The 22,292-nt window shown below is 49.1% G+C and overlaps 1 protein-coding gene across 1 annotated transcript in view; it reads left to right on the top strand.

The window, feature by feature from the left end:
• The window catches only part of LOC141992684 (dimethylaniline monooxygenase [N-oxide-forming] 2-like), a 66,148-nt gene that overhangs the window by 30,921 nt on the left and 12,935 nt on the right, over positions 1 to 22,292 (top strand). The window contains exon 10 of the mRNA XM_074962016.1: positions 1,988 to 2,565. Coding sequence (XP_074818117.1) covers positions 1,988 to 2,565 — 578 coding nt within the window. The remainder of the gene's footprint in view (positions 1 to 1,987; positions 2,566 to 22,292) is intronic.

Here is a 22,292-nt window from a genome sequence, read left to right as displayed (position 1 = left end):
TGCCCCAGCCCCCCTTACTAGCTTCAGTTTGTTTGCCTGCCCCACCCTTTTCCCTCTGCAGCTTTTGTTTGTTTGTCCCGCCCCAGCCTCTGAAGCTAGCCCTTTGGTTTCCCTGTCCTACCTCCAGCCCAATTAGCCCCTCACTCAGTGCTCCCATGCCCCCTCCCGTGCACTTGTGCCCATCCCCATTTTAGTTTGACCCTTTTTCACTGCACCCCCCCCCCAGTATTGTTTTATTCCCCCATCCCCTAGTGCAGCTTGAGGAACCAGACTTCCAACCCATGTCGGTGACTGACCCCTAGCCCTTGATTGCCCCCTGTCCAGCTCAGCCCTTTTGGCGCCCTCCTCCCCTGCCTGCAGCCTAGTGGGAAGGAGTGGTCGACCTGCTTCCCCTTTCCCCTCCTCTTTCTGGTGTCTCCCCCTCCCTCCCTGCTCATTATGGCAGGGAACAAGGTGGGTGGGGCCCCTACAGAAGACCCCGCCGCCCCTCCCCTGCCTGCCGCCCCATTGCTCCCCTGAGCCTCTACCTCCGCTGCCGCAGCCAAACCACCTGCTACTGCTCAAGCCGGGGCACCGGCAGCAGTGGACACCAGGGTGGCCTCCACTGTTGCCACATCCCTCGCCCCCTCCAACTCTGGGGAGGCCCCCCCAGCCGGCGGGAAGGGCTAGGGTAAGAAGAAGGGGAAGGGCCCCATAAAAAAGATCAAGCCCTCCATGGCAGGGCCTGCCCACACTGCCGCGGCCCCGCCACCAGCTGCGGCGTCCCTCCCCGCTGCTCCCTCCACCGGCTCTGCGGGTGCCCCTCCCCCGGCCCCCAGGGCGTACGCCCAGGTGGCAGCAGCCCCCCCACCTGCTGCTACGTCATCTCTCCCGCCCACTGCCTCCACTACCATCTATAGCAGCCGGGGCCACTTCCTGACCTTGACCAGGAAGCCCGGCGTCCGTTGCCTCCTGGTGCCCACCTCGCCCCACGTGGAGACCTACGTGTGGGCTTTGGTAAGGGTGGTGGGGCCCATGGCCATTGTGGCAGCCTCCAAAATGTATGGAAAAGTCATCTTCTTCTTAGCATCGTAGGCCGCCACCCAGGAGGCAGTGGAGAGGGGCCTGGCGGTGGGCGGGGGGGTGTTCGTCCACCTGGAGCCACTGGAAGACCTGGGCGTCTGACTGGTCCTGACCTCCATCCCTCCCTTCCTTCCTAATGCTGCTCTATTACCCGCCCTGTCTACCCTTGGGAAACCCATTTCCGTTGTCAGCCCTCTCTCCCTGGGCTGCAAAGACCCCACCCTCCGTCACGTCCTCTCGTTCCGCTGGCCAGTGCAGCTTCAACTGCCGCCAGTGGTGCATGATGGAGAGGCGCTTGAGGGGTCATTCCTGGTCCCCTACCAGGGGGCCCATTACCGGGTGTATTACGCTATGGGGGAGGCCCGGTGCTACCTCTGCTGGGCGATGGGGCACGTCCAGAGGGACTGCCCCTTGGTCCGGCAAGGAGGGGCATCCGGGACCCCCGAGCCCGGGCAGGGCACTGGCCCCGTCATCGCTGGCGCCCCTGGCTGCCTGGAGCCTAGAGGCACCCCTCCTCCTTCCCAGCCCACCACTGCTCCCGCTTGGGCCCAAGGGGTGCCTCCCCCACTATGCCCAGACGAGCGGGAGAGCCCCGCCTCTGCTGCATGCAATCTGGCGGGGCCTGTGGAGGAGGGTGCAGTGGGGACACCGCCAGGCATAGGAGAGGGCCCGCCCCAGGGGGAATCTTCCCTCCCTTGTGCTGCCCCACCGTTTACCCCCCCCCGAGTCCCTGAGCTATTGCCCCTGCCCCCTGACCCGACCCCTGCTAGCCAGCCCCGAGATGATGCCATGGAGGGCTGGGCCCTAGTACAGGGGAAGCAGGGCAAGTGGAAGGCTCGAGCTCCACTCCTTCCATCAGATGCGGAGGCCCCCTGGAAGACCAGGAAGGGGGGCACCGATGCCGAGACTTCCACTTTGCCCACAGGTGTGTTCCATTCACCGGTGCCGGCTGGAGAAGACGTGGCAGCACCGGAAGGCAGTATCGTCCCTCCACGGGAGTCCCTTCCCTCGGAGGCCTCTGATGGAGCCCCTCCTGCCCTGGTACCGTCTGAAGCCCCTGTGAGCCCCGAGGCGACCACCGCTTCGGGTGCCGGCGGGGAGAACCCCGGGGTGGTGGAAGGTGATCTCCCCTACATTTACGAGGAGATCGAGGCCCGGGGTCTGACCCCGGTCACCCAAGGGGAGGACAACCCTCTGCCAGCAGGCCTCGATCTGGGCGACCTCACTCCGGCCCCCCTTTCCTCATGCTCCCTCCAGCTAACCGTTGCTTCCGCTCCCGCCTCCAAGGAGCCCGTGGACTATTCCACCAACCTGGCCACAGATGGCAGCCCGCTGACGGCCGCCGGGCCTGTTGAGGCGATGGCCAGTGCCACGCATCCAGGACCTGAGCCACCAGGGGCACCCCTCATTAGGGTGGAGCAATCGACCTCCTTCCTGGGCGGGGGCCCTACAGAAGATAGTCCACCTCCTGAGGCCATGGCTGCCAAAGCCACCATGGAGCCTGTGCCCATCGCTGAGAGCCCCCTTCCAACCCCCCAAACCCTTGAGCCTGACCAGGAAGTGCCACCACCCAGTTGCTTGGCTTCTGGAACCCAGAATCTCACCTCTGCCCCTGTCCCTGCCCCCGACCCTGTCCCTATCCCCTCCACCTCCCATGATGTTATTGCCGCCCTTGGGGCTGTCTCCTTCCCTTTTCCAGCAGATGTTCCTCAAAGGATCACTCTCCTGTAGCCATCTGGCCTGACCCTGTCACAATATATATCTTCTTACTATATGTTTCATTCTATTCATCTGATGAAGTGGGCTGTAGCCCATGAAAGCTTATGCTCAAATAAATTTGTTAGTCTCTAAGGTGCCACAAGTACTCCTTTTCTTTAAGCAATAAAACGAATTCCTGTGACACCTAGCATGTTGTTCTTTATTATAAGGGTTGCATTAAATATTTGCTATTAAATCTGGGGCAAAAATATTATTACCTTCCTTTCAGCATCTATCTGTCTCTCTACCTGTCTGTCACCATAGTATCTGAGTGCCTTCCATGTAAAATTGATAAGAGTAAGAGAGTCCCTGGTGGAGTTCATGGAATCTATTAGGTAAAAAATCTGCTTAGGGCAAGGATGTATGGTGTGGGTTAATTAATTTAATTTACTTTTTTTTTGGTTGGTTGATGTTTTGAAGTAGAAGGATGTGTCAAGTCTCCCTGAGTAAATACCGTTGTGAGTGTCATTAACATAAGCTCTTTTCCTATGGTTTTCCTGACATAGTTTCCCTTTCCAGCTTTTACACACTCTGTTCTGAACAGGCCACTTCTCTACCTCCGGTGATCTCTCTGCCTCTTCCTCCCTCTTTGGAACATTCCCTTCTTACCCTTACTTCTGGTTAGCCTCAGGTTTGGATTCTTCCTGTCTGCAGGATTGCCAGCCCCACATGCTCAAAAACTGTGAATCCGATGCTCAAAATCATGAGATGGGCTTAAAAATCATGAGATTTTCTAAAACAATAAACTTAAGGGAGGTTTTGATTTGCCTTTTGCAACTTTGGGGGAAGCCGTCCACCCCCATGTGATAGCTTTCAAGTGTCAAAATCCCAGCTTTCAATACACAGGCAAAAACATGCCTTGCCCCCTGGCTGCTTGGTGAGGTCTCCCCTTTCCCTCTGCCACCCCCAGGGTGGGGGAGCTTTGGTCCCCTCAGTCTCCTTCTCCACCACTTCATCCTCCCTTCTCACATTGCCCTGTACCCCTTAGTTTCCTCCTGCCTCTGCATCCTGCTGCACCGCCTAAATCTGCCTCCTGCTCCCCCTCACTCTCCTCATGCCTCTTTTGCAGGGTCTCTGCTGCTGCTCATAGTCCATGTGTCCCATCTGGGGTTGCCAACTTTCTACTTGTCCCCTATCCTGCCCCTTCTCCAAGTCCCTGCTCCCCCCCCACCCCCGTTCACTCCATCCCTCTGTCGCTCACTCTCCCCGCCCTCACTCACGTGCTCATTTTCAGGACTGGCTCAGGAGGTTGGGGTGCAGGAGGGGGTGCAGGCTCTGGGGGGGGGGGGGCAGAAATGAGTTCAGGGTGCAGAAAGGGGCTCCAGGCTGGGGGCTGGTATGTGAGGGCTCCAGCTGGAGGTTCAGACTCTGGGGTGGAGCCAGGGATGAGGGGTTTCACGTGCAGGAGGGAGCTTCGGACTGAGGGGTGGAGCTGAGGGGTTTGGATTATTGGAGGGGGCTCCAGGCTGAGGCAGGGGGTTAGGGTGTGGGAGGGGGCTCCGGGGTTCGGGTGCTGGAGGGTGAGGGTTCTGGGTTGCGGTGTGGGCTCTGGTGTGAGGCTGGAGATGATGGATTTGGGGTGCAGGAGGGGGATCAGGGCTGGGGTGGGGGTTGGGGCATGGGAGGGGGTCAGGGGTGCAGACTCCGGGTGGCACTTACCTCAAGCAGCTCCGGAAGCATTGGCATGTCCTGTCCCCCCCCCGCCCCCCAACACACACTCCTACGTGTAGGAGCGGCTCTGTGCACTGCTCCGTCCACAGGCATCCATGGTTCCTGGCCAATGGGACCTGCAGAGCCAGCACATGAGGCGGGGCAGCATGTAGAGCCCCCTGGATTCCCCTACATGTGGGATCCAGAGGGGGAACATGCTGCTGCTTCCTTAGCCCTGCTGTGCCACTGACTGGACTTTTAACGGCCTGGTCAGTGATGCTGACTGGAGCCGCCAGGGTCCCTTTTCGACCTGGCATTCCAGTTGAAAACTGGACACCTGGCAACCCGAGTCCCATCTAGCTCCCCACACCCCATAGTGGCAGCCATTTTGGCTGCAGGCATGACTTCAGTTTCACTGAAAACAAATGGTGGAAGGTGGCAGCCATCTTTCTGGGAGGCAGCCTCATTTCCACATCTGCATTCATAGGGAAATGGCAGCCATCTTTCTGGCAGCAGCCCATTGATGGTAATAGGAGATGGTGGCCATTTTAAATAAAGGAAAATTCACAAGTTGGCAGGAGAAAAAAAAACACCTAAATTGTTGAGAACATAAGAACAGCCATCCTGGTCAGGCCAATGGTCCATCTAGCCCAGTGTCCTGTCTTTCTACTGTGGCCAGTGCCAGATGCTTCAGAAGGAATGAACAGAACAGGGCAATTTATCAGGTGATCCATCCCCTGTTGCCCATTCCCAGCTTCTGGCAGTCAGAGATTAAGGTACCTAGAGCATGGGGTTGCATCCCTGACCATCTTGGTTAACAGCCATTGATGGATCTACTTGAACTTATCTAATTCTCTTTTGAACCCACTTTTACTTTTGGCCTTCACAATGTTCCCTGGCAATGAATTCCACGGGTTGACTGTGCGTTGTGTGAAGAAGTTCTTCCTTATGTTTGTTTTAAACCTGCTGCCTATTAATTTCATTGGGTGAGCCCTTGGTCCTTGTGTTGTGTTAACTGCAACAAAATCGCAAGAGTTGGCAACATTGTGTCCCAATTTTCTCATAATAGTCTGTTCAAAATGTCCTTTGAATGCAGTGAAAATACCTCCATTGATTTCAGTGCGGCTTTGAATCTACTCCTCTTTTACATGTACTTCAATTTCTGGAAGTTTGTGCTGTTTTCCCTCTTTCTGCCCTTTTCTCCATCTTGGCCACTGTGTAATGGCTCATCCCTGTTTAGCCCCAGTCTTTCTCCAAGGCTTCCCCTGCACTGGAAGATCACCCTGACACATTGCCCAGTGCAGCATCTCTCTCCTCACTCACCCTGAGCTGGAAGATCCCATATCATAGTCTCTATGGACTCAGGTCTTTTTCTAACGACAGCCTGCATACAAAAAATGATCTAGAAGTTCAACTGCTGGCAGGAACACACAGGCTGAGATTTTGTGTTCTGCTTCCTGGAGTCAGCCCAGACTGGGCAGCCTGAGGGTGGGGGAGTCCCAAGATAGTATGGTCAGAGCAGCATGCCCAGCAACCCCTCCCGAAACATGCCCCCTGTGCTGGGACTTTCAGGGAGCCCAGCATAGGGCTGTGTGGTGGGGAGTCCAGCTCACACCGGACTGGAAGGGGTGACCAGCTAAGCCTATTCACTCCACAGGCTGCACCTGGAGGGAGAGCCAGGGTGCAGGAAATTGATTGCAACCAGGCTTAGCTGGCCAGGGACAGGCAGGGCCAATCAAGCCAGGTAGCTGGCAACAGCTGGGGGCTGCTGCTGGGATGGGGCAGCCTGGCTCTGCACTGTCAGCATTCCCCTTCCCCCTCCCCACAGACCCCCATTGTCCCCCCCCACAGCCCCACCACCACAACTACACAGCACACCACACAGATCCCCTCTATGCCCCAAAACACACAAACCTCCCCCACTCCCCAGCATCCCCCACTCCTTCACTGCCCAGCACCCCCGCCCCAGACCGCCAGAGAGACCTCCCCTGCAGCCTGCCCCCTGCCACACTCACCGGCCCCACTAGGAGGGCTGCACCGGCAGCACAGCATGGGCCGGTCCTGGGGCGGGGATCACTCCGGCGCAATCAGCCAGGCCAGAGCAGGAGCAGGGCCTGCCCGGGCCGGGCTCCCTCAGGACCCACTTGCCTGGCGCGGTCTGGCTAAGCTCCCCACGCTGCCCCACCCCCCCACTGGCTGAGACCAACCTGGCCTCTGCACTGGTCCCTGGAGGCTAGGTCCAGGGAGGTGGGCAGAGCCCCACAGGTGGTGGGCAGCACAGACCGCTCGGAGCCAGAGCCGTGCTGGGAAGTGGGGCAGACCCCTGGGATGTGACCACCCCACCCCCCCGCACCGCCCCGAGAGCCTGCCTGGCCATGCCCGCGGCCAGCAGCCCTGCCCAGCCCACATGGTGCAGCCTGGCTTCCGGGAGGCGAGCCCCCTACAGGTGAGTGGGACCTGCTGGCTGGGAGCTGCTCACACAGCAAGGCCTGGACTTCCCCAGGCGAGGGGCCAGTCCCAGCCATATGGATCGGCTAGAGGAGTCCATAATGGGCCCCTTCCCAGTGTGGGCCCAGCACCTTGGTGTCATTGTAAACCTAGTACTGCAGAGAAGGAGCAGTGAGGGCTGTGAGACTAAATCCCAGAACTGCTGGGTTAAGGGTTGCTGGACTGGACCCTGGAGTAGTAGGTGGACCCCGGTTCCCCTGCCAGCCACCAAGGGCGTGGCATAGACCATCAAGGCAGTGAACGGGAAGGCTGCCTGGGTCACTGTGGGAGTGACAGAGAATTGAAGGACTGTACCCCAGAAGGGGAAACCACAATAGTGAGCTGGCCAGAAGGCTGAGTCACAAAGAGGACAACTGCAGCTCCTGAGAAGGAGAGAGGGGCTGCAGAGGAGAAACTGACTGGGTTTAACTGCTGGAAGGGGTGTCCACCTCGAGAGCTAATCCCCAGAGTGACCAGGAGGAGGTGCCACACAAGCGGTGAGTGGTGCACCCTGTGACAGGCTGTCATAGGCAACCCAGTACAGGCCCTGTGCAACGCCCATCAGCCAGGACTGCACTAGGGACCTCTGGAGCTACAAGCATTGATCTCTACAGCTTGAGCTCAAAAGCCTGGCTATGTGGCTGAGGCTTGCTGCCTTGGTGGATCGGGCACAGAGTGGGGTGCACAACACAGTGACCCGTGCTTTCCACCTGCACTAGGGCAATTAATCAGGCTGTTAATGGTGCCTGTATAATGCTGTAGTTGCACACCGGAGCTGCACGGGGGACAATCTCTCCCATGGGGTATCCATCGCAGCTTTACACAGTAGAGGCTAGCGGCTGGATATCTTGCTGTTTGGTTGGACTCTCTCACTAGTTCATTGGTCTGCCCTCTTCGTTTTGCCCCTTCACCACTGAGTCCTCTCCCTTTTCCCTCCCACAGAGGAAACCTGAAGAACTCCGCCTACACTTGGAATGGAAACTTCTCCCTCCTCTGATAAGAGCGAAGAGGCTCAACCAATCTCCAGTCCCTACCTCAAGTGATGACAGATAAGAGGTCAAGGTTTTTTTCCGTTCCCTGACATGGGGAATGAGCTCCAAGGAACAAGGTATATGAGGCATTTCCAAGAGAATCAAGCCTACATATTGCTGGCTGCATAATGGCATTCTGTATCATGTGCACATCAAAAGCCTCAGTGGTGCAATAAGACTGCCAGTGATGGACATAAACTGAATATACAGCTAGACCACCTTAAACCAGAGCCCAATCCCCAGCCGCACTTAAGCTGCAAGGATGCCAGGGCCCTTTGGCCTTTGCAATGATGTTGCTGACTCCTACTGGTGAATGGAGTCCCTTCATTTGTCATAATGGGGGTGTATCCTTTCCTCTGTATCCATTCAAAAATAAACAGTATATTCAAAAATATCCTCTATGGCTGAACCTCCTCTCTCTCTCTCTCTCACCCCCTCTCCAACCAGTTATAGCTATTTGCAGCTCTGTGCCACAAGAATGCACATCAAACCGTGATCACAGGCCACACAGCACATATGGAGAACAGTCCTATGCAGCACCTGACAGGGAGATGTCAATCAGAGCGCTAACCAGTTTTGCAGGGTTTTCAACCCTCCCTGGAAAGGCAACCTTGCCTGAGGTGCACTCCATGCTCAATTCTGCCCATGGGCTTCAGTGGCTGCTACATGGAGTTATTTCTAGGCGCTTGCTCTTCCCCAAGATAGCAAACGTTCCTCTCTCCGCTGCTGAAAAGGAGCCTTGCTCCAGGTGGAAAACGTTATTCTGATGACCTCTGCTTAGCCCTTTAATAATAAACAGGGTGGCCAGAGTGAGGTATGCTGTTTGGAACCAGTTCTGCATAGGAAGTGCCAGAGAGAAAAAAAACATTTCATTTTTTCCCTGCTCCTGTAATGAAAAGCAAGTGATCAGCTTAAAATCTAACCAATTACTTTTTTAAATGAGTTAAAAGTAGGTTCAGATAGTGACCATGCCCTTGATCTCCCTATTAATTTCCCCCCACCATCATGATTTTTCTATAAATGGTTTTCTCTCTGTGTAACTGAGAGAGGCTCTCATACAAAATGGGGAAAGCAATGTAAAGGACTGGTTTAGATTGTAAGCACTTCGGGGCAGGGCCCACCTGATCCTCTGTATTTGTACAGCATCTAGCACAATAGGTGGCCATAGGCACTATCGTAATATACATGATTAATAATAATAATCCAAGGAAGAAGTGAAATTGACTAGACTTCATTGCTAGAATCAGCCCGTGGATTGTGGAGAACCAGTTCTGCCTTCTTGAAGGCAGCACCATCCAATGGGTAGGGCACTAGCCTTGTACCTGCTGGGATTCCCTCTGAGACCTTTCCACTCGGCTTATCCAGAACGTCTTGTCCAGTTTTGGGAGAACACTTCATCCAGTTCTCTGAACTCCAAAAAAAAAAATGTCGTTTGACTCCACCTCCACATTCCTTACTTTAGAAGGCATGTAACAGCTCTTTGGCCATGCTGGCTAGACCCAGACACAAGGGGTTAGGTACTGGGTGATACCACAGTTCCAGTCCATGTCACACGCTGCACAGTTTATAGACATCTTTCCTAGTTACTAACATCTGTACTTTGAGCTAGGGGTGTATTCTTCGAGCAGGTGGCCTAGTATCCTAAAGGAGGTCAGTCCGCTCATGCCAGCTCCAATACCTGCAACACTCTTGGCTGTGGCCTCCTGCCCCAGGGGAGGATCACGCAGGGTGCTCTGCACGGAATCACCAAAGAGCAGAGCCTGGATCATGTGGAGTGGAATGGTTTTGTGGGTCATATTTTATTGGTTTTATTCTCTTCTCCACACTAGGGTAAATCCATAGTATCTGTACTAGAGTCATTAGCCCAGATCGCGGGCAGGTATTATTCAGTTTAGCGCCATTGAAATAAACAGTTATGCTGATTTATACCAACTGAGGACTTCAGCCCAGTGGGTTTACCCTGCTGTATAACTATTGCAAATGACTGGCAAATCATGCCTCTAGTGCTTGGAAAGCACTCCAGCTACAAAGATTAGCCCCTGGGGTGGGATGCCGGGTCTGGTTTTAATCACTGCAGCTGGTTTAACCCAGCAGCATCTATAAACATGAACATTGAGTGACCTCTTTCCCTGTGCTTGGGCCATTATTGCTGTGTTTTAGATTTTTTGTTTTGCTGCTCATTTCTCTTTGGGTGCGCATTTCACACTGGCTGCCTTCACGTGGGACGGGGAGCTTGTGGCCCAAAGGGAAGAGCCATGCATGGTTAGACTGCCTGCCAGTGGTTTTGACACAGAAGGAGGAGAACAGATTTCTTTTAACCCTTCAGACCTCTGTGCATGTTGTGCAGATTGCACTGGTTACTGTGATATGGTGCAGCAGGTTAAACACAACCGTTTATAGATGCTCCCCTGGCCTGCAAGAGGTGGCTACAGGATTAGAAGAGTAACTGGTTTGGGTAGAAGTAGATGACTCCTCCATCCCAGGAGGAATAGCAACCGTCAAGCTGCCTACAGGTTGCTACTGCAGGCCTGATGCTGCAATATCCCCTGTTGCTCTTCCACAGGGGTCCACATGAGTCTCACCCCTGATCCTTTTGTGCCTCCATTCCAGATCCTGGGGATATGCAGCAAGTTCCTACAGGGCAGTGCTCCATGGCACACAAGGCTCCTATGGTCCCTGCACAGGCTCCCCAGACCCTGCAATAGAGTCTCACTGAATAGCACATCTCAGACATCATTTCTGATGAACATTCAACAGTCCATAATACCAAGCTCTTACACAGGACTTTTCAATCCTGCATCTCAAAGTGGTTTGCAAAGGCAGGTGAGAACCATCTCCATTTCACACATGGGGAAACCGAGGCACAGACCAGTGCAGCAACCTGTCCAAGATCACACAACAGGCTCAGTGGCAGAGCCAGGGGTAGAAGCCAGGTTTCCCGAGTACTGTCGAGTGGGCTCAGCTGACATGAACAGGCCCAAGTCAAGACATGCCAGAACAAGTAACTTATCTGGGATTGGTCAGCAGTAATTGCTGAAACAACTAACTGTTGTGAATATGTTTATAGTGAGTAACAGAGGCAGAAACTAACTAAACCAGTGATGCTCAGACCTCAGTGGTACAGGAGCCAAATTAGTGACCAACATTACCCAAAAGGGCCACAGCAGTGTGAATTCATTGGTTCATTTACTATACAGATTAAGTCTGTTTACAGGTTTAAACAGTAAGATGGGGAAATAGTTTAGTTTATGTTAGGGCTGTCAAGCAATTAAAAAAATTAATCTTGATTAATCACACTGTTAATAATAGAATACCATTTATTTAAATATTTTGGATGCTTTCTACATTTTCAAATATATTGATTTCAGTTATAATACAATACAAAGTGTACAGTGTTCACTTTATATTTATTTTTATTACAAATATTTGCACTGTAAAAAACAAAAGAAATAGTATTTTTCAATTCAGCTAATACAAGTACTGCAGTGCAATCTCTTTATCATGAAAGTTGAACTTAGAAATGGAGAATTATGTACAAAAACAAACTTCATTCAAAAATAGAACAAGGTAAAACTTTAGAGCCTACCAGTCCACTCAGTCCTACATCAGCCAATCGCTCAGACAAACAAGTTTGTTTACATTTCCAGGAGATAATGCTGCCTGCTTCTTGTTCACAATGTCACCTGAAAGTAAGAACAGGCGTTTGCATGGCACTGTTGCAGCCGGCGTCGCAAGATATTTACGTGCCAGATGCACTAAAGATTCATATGTCCCTTCATGCTTCGACCACCATTCCAGAGGACATGCATTCATACTGATGACAGGTTCTGCTCGATAACAATCCAAAGCAGTGTGGACTGACGCATGTTCATTTTCATCATCTGAGTCAGATGCTACCAGCAGAAGGTTGATTTTCTTTTTTGGTGGTTCGGGTTCTGTAGTTCCTGCATTGGAATGTTGCTCTTTTAAGACTTCTGAAAGCATGCTCCACACCTCATCCCTCTCAAATTTTGGAAGGCACTTCAGATTCTTAAACCTTGGGTCGAGTGCTGTAGCTATCTTCAGAAATCTCACATTGGTACCTTCTTTGTGTTTTGTCAGATCTGCAGTGAAAGTGTTCTTAAAATGAACAATATGTGCTAGGTCATCATTGAAGACTACTATAACATGAAATATATGGCAGAATGCAGGTAGAACACAGCAGGGGACGTACAATTTTCCCCCAAGGAGTTCGGTCACAAATTTAATTAGCGCATTATTTTTTAACGAGCATGGAAGCATGTCCTCTGGAATGGTGGCTGAAGCATGAAGGGGCATATGAATGTTTAGCATATCTGGCACATAAATACCTTGCAATGCCAGCTACCAAAGTGACATGCAAATGCCTGTTCTCACTTCTAGCTGACGTTGTAAAGAAGAAGAGGGCAGCGTTACGTCCTGTAAATGTAAACAAACTTGTTTGTCTGAGTGATTGGCTGAACAAGAAGTAGGACTGAGTGGACTTGTAGGCTCTGAAGTTTTACGTTGTTTTGGTTTTGAGTGCAGTTATGTAACAAAAAGAAATCTACATTTGTAAATTGCACTTTCACAACACAGAGACTGCACTACAGTTCTTGTATGAGGTAAATTGAAAAGTACTATTTCTTTTATTTATTATTCTTACAGTGCAAATATTTGTAATAAAATAATATGCACTTTGATTTCAATTAGAATACAGAAGACAATATATGTGAAAATGTAGAAGAACATCCAAAATATTTAATAAATTTCAATTGATAGTCTATTGCTTAACAGTGTGATTAAAACTGCAATTAATTGCAATTAATTTTTTTGAGTTAATTGTGTGAGTTAACTGCAATTAATTGACCGCCCTAGCACTAAGGCATGTTTTCTACTCCTTTAATCATTCTTGTGACTCTTCTCTGGACCCTCTCCAGAACTGGACACAGTATTCCAGCAGCAGTCACACCAGTGCCTACTACAGAAGTAATAGAACCTCTCTACTCCTACTCAAGATTCCCCTGTTGATGCATCCCAGGATCGCATTAGCCCTTTTGGCCTCAGCATCACACTGGGAGCTCATGTTCAGCTGATTATCCATCACGACACCCGAATCTTTTTCGGAGTCACTGCTTCCCAGGATAGAGTCCCCTATCTTGGGAGTCTGGCCTACATTTTTCATTCCTAGATGTAGACATTTACATTTAGCCATATTAAAACACATATTGTTTTCTTGCACCCAGTTTACCAGCAGATCCAGACTGCTGTGTATCAGTGACCTGACCTCTTCATTATTTACCACTCCCTCAATTTGTGCGTCATCTGCAAGCTTTCAGTGAGAATTTCATGTTCTAAGCAACACAGCTCATAAGGGGCTGGATCACCCACTTCCTGAGAATCATAGAAATGTCAGGGTGGACAGGGCCTTGAGACATAGGCACCAATTCCATGGGTGCTCCGGAGCTGAAGCACCCACAGGAAAAAAATAGTAAGTGCTCAGCACCCACCGGCAGCCCTGTGAATCAGCTGCTCCCTCTCCCCCTACCCAGCACCTCCTGCCAACTGCAGATCAGCTGTTCAGCAGCGTGCAGCAGGCGCTGGGGGTCGAGGGGACAAAGCGAGAGTGGGGCACACTCTGTGGAGGGGGCAGAACGGGACAGGAAGAGATGAGGTGGAGGCGGAGCGGGGCTGGGAAGGGGTGGGGCAGGGTGGGGCCTTGAAGGAAGGTGTGGAGTGGGGGTGGGCCCTGGGGCAGAGCAGAGGTCGAGCATCCCCAAGGAAATGAGGAAGCCAGCGCCTATGCCTTGAGAGATCATCCAGTTCATCCCCTCCCACTGGGGCAAGGTTACTTATACCATCTCTGACAGGTGTTTGTCTTTCCTGTTCTTAAAAACCTCCAATGACGGGGATGCCTCAACCTCCCAAGGTAACCCCTTTTCAGGGCTTAACTATACCTTATAGCTAGAAATTTCTTCCCTATATCTATCTAATCTAAATCTCCCTTGCTGCAAACTAAGCTGATTAGTTCTTGTCTGACCCTTCGTGGGCATGGAGAACTGATCACCAGCCTCTTTATAGCAGCCTTTGAGGTATTTGTAGACTTACGTCCTGCCCAAGCCTTCGCTTCTCTCGATTAGAAACTTCCTTGCAGAGATCCTCAGTGATGGCCCTGTTTGTTTCCTGTGGAATAGGTGCCCCCCACCACACAAACCTGGAGTAGTGCTAGGAATCCCACATGATCACTGGGGACCACAAGAAGCTGAGGGTAGGGGCCCTGTGCCTCCAGCTCATCTCTGGCCCTAGGCTTTTAGGAAGAACACAGAACAGAAGATGGTGTAATTTACAAAAGACAGGCAATGTGCCAGCCCCACAGGCAAAGAACCCCCCACTCACTATGCATCTCCAGTGCCCCGCAACGTCATCACTTCCCTCCAAGCAGGTGTAAGTCTGTACTTCGAGCTCGAGGTGTATTCTGCTATTCACACTAGCTCTCACTGAGTTAGCGCTAGTGTAAATAGCAGTGTAGCCCTGGTAGCAAAGGGGTATGTCTGCAACCGGTGGGTTGGTATGGACTCATGGCTCAGCCAGGCCTCTGCTGCCACTGCCATGGCTACTTGGCTATTTATATTCGTCCTAGCTTGATGAAAGCTAACGAGAGTATGTGTACACGAGCAGGGGACTCACATCCCCAGCTCATAGTGTAGACGTACCCATAGTGATAGACTCAAGGAGCTCAGTCCATTGAGCTTAACAAAGAGATGGTTAAGGGGTGATTTCATCACAGTCTGTAAGTACCCACATGGGGAACAAATATTTGATAATGGGCACTTCAGTCTAGCAGACAAAGGCATAACAAGGTCCAGTGGCTGGAAGCTGAAGCTGGACAAATTCAAACTGGAAACAGGGTGTAAATTTTTAATGGTGAGAGTGATTAACTATTGGAACAACTTACCAAGGGTCGTGGTGGATTCTCTGTCACTGGCGATTTTTAAATCAAGGTTGGATTTAAAAAAAAAAAACAGAAGAGAGGCTTTTGTTCAAAAGGAACTATTTGGGGGGAATTTTAGGGGCTGTGTTATACAAATCAGACTAGATGATCACAGTGACCTGGAATCAATGAAGTTCTAACAAATTCTGCTTTGAATGGGACAGCAGGGCCCATATCCACCAATCTGTGACCACTAACTCCTCCAAGGAGATGCCGTGCTTCAGTGACTTTCCAATGCCAGACAACTAGCCAAACTATCTCCACCACTCCAAAGTCCTGGAGTATTTGAGACTCTATGCCCAGCAGTTTGATCTTCTGAAATACATCTGGCTCAGGGTGAAGCCAATGCATATTTGTGCATCTATAGCACAGATTCAAACTGTGTCAGCACCAGGGAAAACTAATTCTCCCAGCCTCGCCCTTTACCTCGTGGGCCGTGTGGGTGGAGGGAGCAAGATTGCTGGATCAAAGATGAAAAATAAAAAAGGATCCAAAAAGTCACATTGTGTAAATACTAGGGCTGTCAAGCGATTAAAAAAATTAATCTCGATTAATTGCACGATTAATTGCACTGTTAAACAATAATAGAATACCATTTATTTAAATGTTTTTGGATGTTTTCTACATTTTCAAATATATTGATTTCAATTACAACACAGAAAACAAAGTGTACAGTGCTCACTTTATATTTATTTTTATTACAAATATTTGCACTGTAAAAAAACAAAAGAAATAGTATTTTTATTTCACCTAATACAAGTACTATAGTGCAATCTTTTTATCATGAAAATTCAACTTACAAATGTAGAATTATGTACAAAAAACTGCATTCAAAAATAAAACAATGTAAAATTTTAGAGCCTGCAAGTCCACTCAGTCCTACTTCTTGTTCAGCCAGTCACTCAGACAAACAAGTGTGTTTACATTTGTAGGCAATACAGCTGCATGGCACTGTTGTAGTCGGCGCCGCAAGATATTTACGTGCCAGATGCGCTAAAGATTCATGTGTCTCTTCATGTTTCAACCACCATTCCAGAGGACATGCACCCATGCTGATGACGGGTTCTGGCAGGCAGCATTATCTCCTGCAAATTTTAGCCAAACTTGTTTGTCTGAGCAATTGGCTGAAGTAGGGTTGAGTGGTCTTGTAGGCTTTAAAGGTTTACATTGCTTTGTTCCTGAATGCAGGGTTTATTTATACATAATTCTCCATTTGTAAGTTCAACTTTCATGATAAAGAGGTTGCACTACAGTACTTATATTAGGTGAATTGAAAAATACTATTTCTTTTGTTTTTTACAGTGCAAATATTTATAATAAAAAATAAATATAAAGTGAGCACTGTACACTTTGTATTCTGTGTTTAACTGAAATCAATATATTTGAAAATGTAGAAAACATCCAAAAACATTTAATAAATTTCAATTGGTATTTTATTGTTTAACAGTTTGATTAACTGCGATTTTTTTAATTGCGATTAATTTTTTTGATTAATCACGTGAGTTAACTGCAATTAATTGACAGCCCTAGTAAATACTAAGACAGAGGGGGGCAAACTATGGCCTGCGAGCCACATCCGGCCCCCGGAACCCTCCTACTTGGCCCCTGAACTCCAGCCGGGGAGGCTACCCCCGGCCCCGCCCCTGTTGTCCCCCCTCCCCCACAGCCTCAGCTCGCCATGCCACCAGCCCTCTGGCCACGGAGCTGCAAGATCCTGCCTGGAAGCGTGGTTGTGAGAGCCGCCGGCCTGCCGCAGTGCTCTAGACTGCATGGTAGCGTGGCTGGCTCCAGCCAGGGGGCACGGCTGCCAGTCCTGGTGCTCTGAGCGGCATGGTAAGGGGGTGGTGCTCTGAGTGGCATGGTAAGGGGGCGGGGAGTGTGGGGGGGTGTTGGATAAGGGACAGGGGGTCCCGGGGGGCAGTCAGGGCACAGGGAGCAGGGGGCGGTTGGATAGGTGTGGGAGTCCCGGGGGGCCTGTCAGAGGGGTGTGGATAGGAGTCGGGGCAGTCAGGGAACAGGGGGGATTGGATAGGAGGTGGGGGTCCCGGGAGGGGGCGGTCAGGGGACAAGGAGCAGGGAGGGATGGATGGGTTTGGGGTTCTGAGGGGGGCAGTCAGGGGGCAGGAAGTAGGAGGGGCAGATAGGGGGTGGGGGCCAGACTGTTTGGGGAGGCACAGCCTTCCCTATCTGGCCCTCCATACAGTTTCGGAACCCCGATGTGGCCCTCAGGCCAAAAAGTTTGCCCACCCCTGTACTAAGATAACAGAATAAACAAAAAGAAAATAAACAGGACAAGGAGAAGAGATTAGAGCTATGTATAGATGCAGCATGCACGTTTCTGCTCTCAGTTAACCCATGTAAATCCAGACTAACTTCCTTGATTTCAATGATGAGCAGAATTTGGCTCAGGCAAAATGTTAGATAATATAGATGCTATGCTGATAGTCAGACACTGAGATCATCGTAGGCTTGAATTATAACTTAATCTTAATTAAATATGGAGCTTTTCTGTTAATCGTGTCTTTAAAGGGACATCTTCAGGTCATTTTAGGTCACAAATGTAGTTTTGTTTTTTTTGGTTTGTTCAAAAACCAGGTCATTCCTAATGTATTGGATTCTATGTAAGTCAATTCTATGTATTTTTGTTAAAATGTTTATGAAAACAGTTTTATGTTTGGCTATAAATATTTTCCTGCAGTGTCCGAAATCTCTATGTTGCAACACTGTTTTGTGGCCACAGCTTTGTCCCATTTCCCGCAATGGGAGCAATCATTTGCATAATACTGTTGTAAATCAGCCCATCTGTTTAAGTGGCTAACTATAGATTCAAGAACCTAACCTTAAGCACCCATTTTTAAAGTCTTACCCTACTACTTTTTACTTCTGGAGCAATGGGTGCCCTTGAAAAATCTTCCTTTTAACATATTTTTTAATAAAACTTGTAGATAAACGGGGGCGGCGGTGGGGGGGGGGGAATATTGACATTGCTTTTGTTTTGCAAAGTTCTAAACAAACCTGCTTTTTCAACATATTTCTTTTTCAAAATTTCCTTCTTTTCTCTTTCCCTTCCTTTTTCCTTGGTTATTTCCCCCCGTTTTTTCCCCTTTTGCTTCCCTCTCCCCTCCCCTCCCGCCCATGACTAGGAAAAAAGGAAACAAAAGAAAGAGAAAAGAAGGAAAAAAGTGATGAGAAACAAAAAATGTACATAGGTTTTAAAGTAAATTATTTGTTTCTCACTTATTTATAGAATATATAGTATAAAAGAGTTTATATAAAGAGTTTTGTGAAACATTTAGAAAACAGACCCATTTTTGGTGAAAATTTTCTGTTTTGAAAATTTTGAAAATAGGCCATCTTTGATGGGAAAACATTTTGTCTGAAAAATTTCAACCAGCTCTACTTGTTACTAGTGAAGAGTTAATGGTACTAGCTAACGCACACTAGGTATGGATGGGTCTCTGTCCCCATCGAGTGGTTGGTTTAATGTGTCTGATACTGCTTCCAGCTATAGAACTTGGGGGCTAGATTCACAGAGGGGACGCAGGGTGGGTCTGCATGACACATTAGCCTGCACGAGCTGGGATGTAAATTCTAGGGTGCACCAGTGTGTTGCGCACTAATTGACCCTGCTAGTGCTCACTAAAAGTTCCCTGGTGCATGTTAACATAGGACTCTGACACAGGATGGCATCAATGTGCACTAGGAAACTTCCGGTGCACACTAGCAGGGTCTGCAGGGCAGTTAGTGCTCAGCATGCTGGTGCACACTAGAATTTCCACCACAGCTGGTGCAGACAAGCCCTTGGGCTCCTTGCCAGCCAGTGGAATTCACAGCCTGGAGTCAGGCACCCAGGCTTCCCCTGCAATGCACATGGAGAGTTAGGCAGCTAAGAAAGGGATCTGCTGAAGCCAGGCAGACACCTTAGCTAGCCAGGAGTGAAATGCAGAGGAAAGGGGTGGGGTTTAGGGCCCAGATTCACAAACGTATTTAGGTGGCTAGCTACCACTGATCTGCACCTTCAGCCCCTGACTGATGAGCCAGAGAGAGGTGCCTATCTGCAGCTGGGGTTCTCAGGTGGGAACCCCCTCCTGGAGTTAGCCCCTATTATAGCTCCTAGCCCAATGATCAGGGCATTCACCTGTATGCAGGAGACCAAGATTCAAATCCCTGCTCTGCCCGATTTCAGAGCAGGGACTGAACCCAGAGCTCCCACTTGAATGCCCCGGTTACTGATCTATAGGGTGTTCGGGGCTGGGAGTGCTGATCCACTTTATAGAAATAATTAACTGTTCAATGGTTTCAGAGTAGCAGCCATGTTAGTCTGTATTCGCAAAAAGAAAAGGAGTACTTGTGGCACCTAAGAGACTAACAAATTTATTTGAGCATAAGCATCGAATGCATCCGATGAAGTGAGTTGTAGCTCACGAAAGCTTTGCTCAAATAAATTTGTTAGTCTCTAAGGTTCCACAGGTACTCCTTTTCTTTTAACTATTCAATGAATCAGCAAGAGATTGACCCTCTAGCCTGGAGGTCAGGGCACCCACTTGGGTTGTGGAAGGGTCAAGTTCATGTTCCTGCTCTAATAAATATTTAAGTCTCCCATGTCCCAAGTGAATGACTTAACCATGGGCTATTGGAGGAGGGAGGATGGGCTTGCATGCACAGAGCTTAGTCATACTCTGATAACACCTACCAGGCTGGTCCTGTTGCGGAGATACAGTAACTCCTCGCTTCACGTTGTAGTTATGTTCCTGAAAAATGCTACTTTAAGCGAAACAATGTTAAGCGAATCCAATTTCCCCATAAGAATTAGTGTAAATGTGGGGGTTAGGTTCCAGGGAAATTATTTTTGCCAGACAAAAGGCATTATATACATATACAGTATAAGTTTTAAATCATAGAATCATAGACTCCCAGGGTTGGAAGGGACCTCAGGAGGTCATCTAGTCCAACCCCCTGCTCAAAGCAGAACCAATCCCCAACTAAATCATCCCAGCCAGGGCTTTGTCAAGCCTGACTTTAAAAACTTCTAAGGAAGGAGATTCCACCACCTCCCTAGGTAACGCATTCCAGTGTTTCACCACCCTCCTAGTGAAAAAGTTTTTCCTAATATCCAACCTAAACCTCCCCCACTGCAACTTGAGACCATTACTCCTTGTTCTGTCATCTGCTACCACTGAGAACAGTCTAGATCCATCCTCTTTCGAACCCCCTTTCAGGTAGTTGAAAGCAGCTATCAAATCCCCCCTCATTCTTCTCTTCCGCAGACTAAACCATCCCAGTTCCCTCAGTCTCTCCTCATAAATCATATGTTCCAGTCCCCTAATCATTTTTGTTGCCCTCCGCTGGACTCTTTCCAATTTTTCCACATCCTTCTTGTAGTGTGGGGCCCAAAACTGGACACAGTACTCCAGATGAGGCCTCACCAATGTCGAATAGAGGGGAACGATCATGTCCCTCGATCTGCTGGCAATGCCCCTACTTATACATCCCAAAATGCCATTGGCCTTTGTCATAAATAGAAAGGGAAGGGTAAACCCCTTTAAAATCCCTCCTGGCCAGAGGAAATCTCCTCTCACCTGTAAAGGGTTAAGAAGCTAAAGGTAACCTCGCTGGCACCTGACCAAAATGACCAATGAGGAGACAAGATACTTTCAAAAGCTGGTAGGAGGGAGAGAAACAAAGGGTTTGTGTGTCTGTCTACATTTTGTCTTTGCCGGGGATAGACCAGGAATGAAGCCTTAGAACTTTTAGTAAGTAATCTAGCTAGGTATGTGTTAGATTATGATTTCTTTAAATGGCTGAGAAAAGAATTGTGCTGAATAGAATAACTATTTCTGTCTGTGTATCTTTTTTGTAACTTAAGGTTTTTGCCTAGAGGGGTTCTCTATGTTTTGAATCTAATTACCCTGTAAGGTATTTACCATCCTGATTTTACAGGGGGGATTTCTTATTTCTAATTCTATTTTTATTAAAAGTCTTCTTGTAAGAAAACTGAATGCTTTTTCATTGTTCTCAGATCCAGGGGTTTGGGTCTGTGGTCACCTATGCAAATTGGTGAGGCTTTTTATCCAACATTTCCCAGGAAAGGGAGGGTGCAAGTGTTGGGAGGATTGTTCATTGTTCTTAAGATCCAAGGGTCTGGGTCTGTAGTCACCTAGGCAAATTGGTGAGGCTTTTTACCAAACCTTGTCCAGGAAGTAGGGTGTAAGGTTTTTGGGAAGTATTTTGGGGGGAAAGACGTGTCCAAACAGCTCTTCCCCAGTAACCAGTATTTGTTTGGTGGTGGTAGCGGCCAATCCAAGGACAAAAGGGTGGAATATTTTGTACCTTGGGGAAGTTTTGACCTAAGCTGGTAAAGATAAGCTTAGGAGGTTTTTCATGCAGGTCCCCACATCTGTACCCTAGAGTTCAGAGTGGGGGAGGAACCTTGACATGGTGGCAGAGTGGTGGGATTAACCTGAAATCATTTTGAGATCCAGTTGAGATTTTTTTGAACTAGAAATACAAATTTTAAAAAAAAGGAAGTCCAGAAGCAGCTGAAACTGAAAGCAGCTTGTTTTTCTCTGCTTTGTGGCCAAGCAGAGACAAAAGGGGATTATCTTTGTGAATTGCAGGTTTTCTTTGCCTGGAGGCAGGGTACTTAACTCCTGCAGGGAAATTCACAGTCTTCCAACCCAGAGTTTTTTGTTTCCCTAAAAGTAAATAGAAGGAGGGGTGTTCTACCCATTTGCCTGGAGACAAAAGTGGCAGGGGTTTTTTTTTTGGATTTTGATTTTTTACAAGGAGCACAAGTTTAAAAAGGAAACTTGTTTTTTCTTTGGGCTGAGTAAACAGGTTTCCAAGTAGTTGGAAGTTTTTGCTTTGATTTGGGCCCAGAGCAGAGACAAGGGAATTGTCTTTTTCTGTAGGCTGACAATCACTATCAGAGAATAGGTATTCTATTCCAGCACAGCAAAATTTTACAGCCAAGTTTTGTTTGTTTATTTCTAAACCTCGGGTGTAAAGTTAGTTAAAAACAGAGAGGTTAGAATGACAAAATCTGCGGCTAGACTACAGCTGGAATTAGCCAAATTTCAGGCTGAGGAAAAACAAAGGGAACATGAAAGACAGATAGAACTCATGCGGCTGGAGAAGGAGGTACAGGAGGCTGCCCACAAGAGGGAAATGGAGGCAAGGAAGCATGTGGAGGAGGAGAAGGAAAAAGAGAGGAAGCATGTGGAGGAGGTAGAGAAGATAAAGGCTCAGCAGAATATACCAACAAACCCTAGCAATCCTTCTCCAGGTACCACTTCCCATCCCAGAAAGTTCCCCAC

This window comes from Natator depressus, chromosome 8 (genome assembly GCF_965152275.1).
Source record: "Natator depressus isolate rNatDep1 chromosome 8, rNatDep2.hap1, whole genome shotgun sequence".
Classification (NCBI taxonomy): domain Eukaryota; kingdom Metazoa; phylum Chordata; order Testudines; family Cheloniidae; genus Natator; species Natator depressus.
The sequence above is the reverse complement of the archived record's forward strand: the minus strand, read 5'-3'. Positions and strand labels throughout refer to the sequence as shown.